Consider the following 6,451-nt stretch of genomic DNA (forward strand, 5'->3'; position numbering starts at 1 on the left):
ACGCGGCGAGTGTACCAGAGTTTATAATTTAGAATTAAAATGTAGGATTTGATATCTCCAAATTTATAAATCCAAGATTTCTGTAAGAAACTTGCTTCTACGCTGCTGCGCTCTATATTAAAAGATATATTTAGGACAATCTTGACAACAACTTTTCCCTTATGCACAGCTTTTCAAGCACAAGCAACTGCTGGATATCAGCTGTCAACATTCAAACTCGTATTCACATGAAACCTTGTGTTTTGAGGAAGATTCTATCCTAAAAAGAAACACACAGTGCTTCTCTTCAAACCGCACTGAGAGCATCGTCCTGAATTTCCCTCGGGATAAATAAAGTATCTATCTATCTTTGTAGGTGAAATGTGGCAGTTATTCAATGCCACCATATTGTGAATAGCATAGGTCTGCGTTCACAGGCGTCTAACACATAAGGGCAACTAATAACAATATGTTTTTAACCTGAACACCATCCTACCCCACCACACACGCACAACCAAAACCCAAAAGAATTATATGTTACCAATCGTTTGTTTACATACTCATGTTTACTTATAACTGGGCAGTGTGAACCTAGACAGAAGTGAAGCAAAGTAAACATTTGCACAATCGTTTCATCCTATTAAAACAAACTGTTGGTGGGATTGCATCCGAATTCCAGAACATGTATTGTGTTACATATTTCAAGCCTAGTGTTTGTTGAATTCTGCAACAATAAGCCCCATGTCTGGGGTGAGTCCCCACGTGACACAAGTACCTGTTATGTTATAATGAGTCCAACCATAAGTCCCACAGCAGGTCTTATTTAGTTTGGTTTGCAAGATTAAAAAGTTTGAGAACCTTTGCTCCAGACTAATCAGCCATATGTGGCTAATCTGATCACACGAATGATCTCACCGCTATCCGTGGCAGTTTGGTCTAAAACTCAGAAATGAAAACATTGTCAATTATCAGATATGCTGATTGTGTGTTTGTAAATCAAATCTAAAAATCAGTGCCAAGACAGATCATACTGTAAAATATAATTACAAATGCAACACGTTTCATGCACAGCTACAATCAGGAGCAGTCTAGACAGTGTAAAGGACACTTGTGCAGCATGGGGGCTCTGCCAGCTGACATATGGGTGTGGCGTGGCAAGCAAGGCCATGCATCTGCTTACATTTAATCATGTTGCACTGGACTCCACTCTGAGCAGTCTTCAGCAGCGACGCTGAAGCAATGCTCCTTGTGCAGAAGAGAGAATTACAGCCTGGAGAACTTCTGGACAGGGTTAATCATTCCTCACACAGAATGGAAAGGTTGTGCGTCCAGTACACAACCTTTGCCAACGGCTGGCCAGCTTCAATCCTGATAAATTAATCGGCTCAAGAAGAGGAGAGGGGACCCTGTGGCCCCCCTACACCCTTATCCAAGGAGGGGTGGGGTGGGCTGCCCGCCTAAAAAGCACTGCAGCTGACGCAATCTCAGTCATAGCTTTAAATCAAAACTACTTAGACATGAGATGCACCAGTTACAGAGTAAGGATGGATGCTTATTGACTAACCCTTTGAGTAGAAACATCACCATGCCCTTGCTCTAAATCTGAATCCTGCAGGGACGAGTTTCTCATCCTGTCATGTTATTAGTAAACAACCACAACCTGAGTCCAGACAGGCGATTTAATTACAGCACTGTCAACGTATTGCTGGTCAACCAAGCAGCTCGCATCAAGCTAGCTAATGTTAGGACAATGCAAGGCGACATGACATGGTCTGTATATTGTCACTGGCAGGGAGATTGTGTTATGCTTTTTTAGGGTGGTTGCATTCGTGCTTTAAATGTGCCTTACCTGATGTAAGTCATTTGCGCCCAGCTTGTTGCTAATACTTTAATCTTTTATCTATTTGCCCTGCGTATCAAACAACCTCACCGTGTTCGTCAGCCATTGCAGGCACTGCTGCAAGCCCGCTACACGACCAATACACACCGCTAACACTGCCATAGCTGGATATATTACAACTTCAGTTTATCCTTTAAATATTGATTAAATGTCTTGCACCAAAAATACCACTGATTTGGCGTTCCAGTTTCTTACATTTAACACAGTGGCAGGGTTGGTGTTTGCTCTACAGGTAATATGCTTGCTAACATAGGTTAGCTAGCTAGCCCGATACGTGCCGTTCCCTCTTGTATTGGAGATAACAACACACCAAGCTCCATTCAAAATCTGGCAATTTAGTGTTACCTCTCATATCGCACACGTAGACATTTCAGACAAAATGCCACATTACATTCAATAAATCATTAATATTCACGTCAAATTCGGCATATTTAATATGCACAAATTGGCTCTGTAAACTATCAATTTTGAGAATTATTCCTACTGTAAAGCTACTAGCTACAAATACACAGCTGTGAGCGGCAGCTAGTAGCTAGCTAACGTTAGTGGGAAATGTTTTTAAAAGAAGGGATTTTACCTTAACATGGTGCCGATTTGTGGACAAATATTGAAGTTACCCGTTCAGTCGCCATGAACACTTAATTATGTATTTCATGTCGAAGGCCTCATGTTGTATAATGTGTGTATATGACGACATAGTAAATCACCAGATTTTTCAATGGAGTTTGGCATTCATTCTCTCCAGGCACGTACGGGGACTTACCACCGAGTAAACCAAGTAAACCACGCTGCCCACAACAGCTTGGCTTTCAGCATTATCATGCCAAGTGTCAGCCAGTGGTAGCTTCCCATTCACCCAGGAGAGGGCCTGCGGGTCCGCGGCCTCTCCTGCTACGTTGCGGTGGTCTCCTACCTCTGTGGGCCGGCTGATCTCGAACAGGTCGAGCCGGTTGGCGTTCCAGTGGTTGATGATGTCGGCCAGTTTCCTCCTCTCCTCCTCCCTGCTCCCCGACATGGTGGACAGCCTTTCTGACCCTCTCCGTCCGGCTGAACTGTTGAATAAAACTTCCCGTGACGTTAGTCCACAGGAGAACAAACCGCCGCCGCCACAGTAACCAAAAGGCTCGGGTCTGCCGTTATATCGCCGGTACTTTGTGTGGTCTGCCTCTCTGCTCACCGACCGACCTGCTGTCTGATCTGTTTCTGCTTCGCGTTCCCGGTGCGCCGCTGCGCGCTCCCGATACACTTTGGATGCATGTCCGTGCACGCGCAGAACTGTTAACTATTTGAAGGCCAATAAATGTGATTCATGACGCTGCTTTACGAAACGCACGCGGGTTTATGGGGTTAATATTAAGTACTTAGTGTAGTAAACCGGATTACGTCAATATGTGTTCATTAAGCCTCCCATTTTTTTAAAGCTTCTAACCAATTTATTTTACTAATTTGACCATATTAATTTCAATAAATTAATGATTTTATTCCAAGAAGATTCTGAGATAAAATTCAACAATTTATTTATTCATTTGTTTTGTTTGCACATTAAAAATACTATGATTATGAAAATATATGACGTGTACATAAATACATTCATCAACATTTACTCAGATTCATCTAAGCAACCAACAAGCGTGTGCATATATATACTTATTATACTTAAAGAAAGACAAAAACAAAAGAAAGAAAACAGATGAAAAGAAAAGTATATATATAACTTATTAATTGTTTTTTTAAATCTACCTAATAATAATAATTATTGTATTTTAATAAACTACTTTGCCTAGATATAACACACATGTCCAAGTACTCAGAAAACAAAATAAGAAAAGGCAGGATATACTAACTTGATCTGTATGGTCTTAAATAGTGCAATTTACAGTTTATTCTCCTTTTAGATTGATTTTTTAATAGCTTCATACTGTATAGAAAGCATCGCAATGAAATAAGTTATACAATTTCATAGTGATTGTTAGCTTCAGGATTATCATTTAAGAAGTTTGTCTATAGTAGAATAGAATCATGATATCATAAACGTGTATTTGAGACCATTTTGCTGCAAAAACACACCATTTAAAGCTCATTAAAATAAATATTTAAGAAACTGGCACTTGTATATTTATATATAACACACACAGTTGTTAGCCCCAATGAAAATATTCACTTATCAGACATGTTTCTCTGTCCGAGAGGATTCTTTGTGTTTTCTGTTGTCATATTCAGTCCTAGCCAGCAGGTGCTGAATGCCACACAACCGTGCCAAGTCCCTCTGTCCAACAACAACACACACACACACTCGCACACACACACACACACACACACACACACACACACACACGCACACACACACACACACACACACACACACACACACATCCTGTCAGTGTCAAAGTGCATCATAACATTTTCCTAAAATCTTTTTAAATTAAAAATTAGCTAAATAAATCTCCCCATGAGAAAATATTAACCCTTTTACCCCCAACAAAATCCCCTTAAATGTAAGAAAATTGAAAGATCAATAAATAAAGTAATAATACAAATGCAGCAGTCTGGTCAAAATATTGATTTTATTGTTTTAATTTGTTGAAACTTTGTAAAACATTGGAACGTTTCTCACCTCAGTGGCAGTAAAATAAGGCAAAATCTGAAACAGAATGACAGTAATTTCTAGTGCCTTTTTAAGGCAGTATTTTACACACACACACACACACACACACACACACACACACACACACACACACACACACACACACACACACACACACACACACATCCTATCTTTATTTATGGGATGGATGAGCCATTGTCCTACCTAACTGATAACATGTGTCACTGCAGGATTCCTTCCTTCCTGTGGATACACCGTAACATAATCAGCAAATGCTGGTTTCCTGTGTATGTGTGTTTGTGTGTGTGTGTGTGTGTGTGTGTGTGTGTGTGTGTGTGTATCTGTGTGTGTGCTCCATCTATGCAAACACCAGCTCTTTATTAACACACAACTGTCAGGGACCCTAGAAGGTAAATACCAGGCAGATAGATGTGAAATGTCATGAATACAGTGGTGGTGATGGCATCTCCAGAAATAGCTGTGATACAGCGGTGTGGTTCGTCATGCGGGCCTCCCACCTGCTCTCCCAGACAGCGGGAAGAACAGTAGCCCCGGCTTCTCATAAACACATGAGTCACTGGGCCTGAATTTGTGGGTGTTGGTGTATAACGGCTGAGTGCTGCGCTGACATCATGTGTGAGTAACGAAATAAAAATAAGCTTTTTATCAGAGCAGCTGATCAGTGGATTAAAGGAAAAATAAAATAAATGCACTAAAAGTAACAAAAAATTGGTACGTGAGAAGTAATGTTGTACGTTTGATTCCACTTAATGTATCCGACAGCTGAACTTCACAGAATGAGGTTTTCAGAATAAGATAAAACGTATAATAAGATTATAAAACAAAGAGGTAAGGCTCTGATATTCACATGAAAAGCAAATATTTGAGAAAAGTCAAGAAAGAAATAATATAAATGTGTTTTTAATTAATCATCTCACGACCCCTCGGATTTATCTTGTGACTCTTTGGAGGGGCCCGACCCCTATATTGGGAACCACTGGATTAAACTACCAAACTGTACGTAAAGTAAAATGCTACTTACACACTTAGTGGTAACAAACCAAATAATATCACATACAATAATAAATCAGAACAAGCGCTTTTAACCCATGAAGTACATTTCACTTCCTCGTTTGTACTTAAGTATGATTTTAAACGCAGGACTTTTACTTTTAATTAAATGTTTTTTAAATTGTTGTATGTGCGCTTTTACTTTCGGAAAATATCTTCGTCGAACATTAGTGAAACTCGTTTGACATCAACAGCAGAAGTGAGAAACCACAACAGGAAACCAACTTCACCAGATAGCCCTGCCACTTCCTGTACCTCTGATGTTGAGACCACACACACACACACACACACACACACACACACACACACACACACACACACACACACTCACACACACACACACACACACATGAGAATCACATGCTGGTTTGATGTCCTCGAAATCTGATTACGTATCAAGGAGTTTGTCTCCTCCTGTGTCCATAACAACCCTCCCTTATCGGTCAGCTTTTTAAATACACGATGATAACATGTAGGAATGCCGTGCTCCTTATCGTCCTTGTGGTAACAGTCTCAAGCAAATCTGTGTGGTTGTAAAAAAGCACAAAAGTTAGATTGAAGACAAAACAGTGAGAACTCTCAACGCAGGCAAACATTCGATAACGGACTTCTGAAGAAGCACTTAGTCACCGAGTACAGCGTGCTCTTGAGCCTCAGTTTCAGGACGAGCAAATCTACATGGAACAAAACAATGAGATTCTGAAAAGAGGACGTTGGCGGCGTGAACTCGTCAAAACGAGGAAGCAGCAAGGTGAACCAAAAGCACTTTGTTAGGCAAATGTGTAACGGGAAATGATTTCAGAAGAACTCCATGACCCAAAACTCAACATGTAGAAGAGAGACGGGAGCTGAGGACATTTACTCAAGTACTGAAAGTACAATTCTGAGGTACGTGC

At 40.5% G+C, this 6,451-nt stretch overlaps 1 protein-coding gene across 1 annotated transcript in view; it reads right to left on the reverse strand.

Annotated features, from left to right (window-relative positions):
- LOC115028887 (afadin-like) overlaps nucleotides 1-3,092 on the reverse strand; it is a 78,339-nt gene extending 75,247 nt beyond the window's left edge. Inside the window, 1 exon segment of the mRNA XM_029462797.1 lies at nucleotides 2,793-3,092. Coding sequence (XP_029318657.1) covers nucleotides 2,793-2,894 — 102 coding nt within the window. The 5' untranslated portion in view covers nucleotides 2,895-3,092.
- Nucleotides 3,093-6,451: the final 3,359 nt, after the last annotated feature.

This window comes from Cottoperca gobio, chromosome 24 (genome assembly GCF_900634415.1).
Source record: "Cottoperca gobio chromosome 24, fCotGob3.1, whole genome shotgun sequence".
Classification (NCBI taxonomy): domain Eukaryota; kingdom Metazoa; phylum Chordata; class Actinopteri; order Perciformes; family Bovichtidae; genus Cottoperca; species Cottoperca gobio.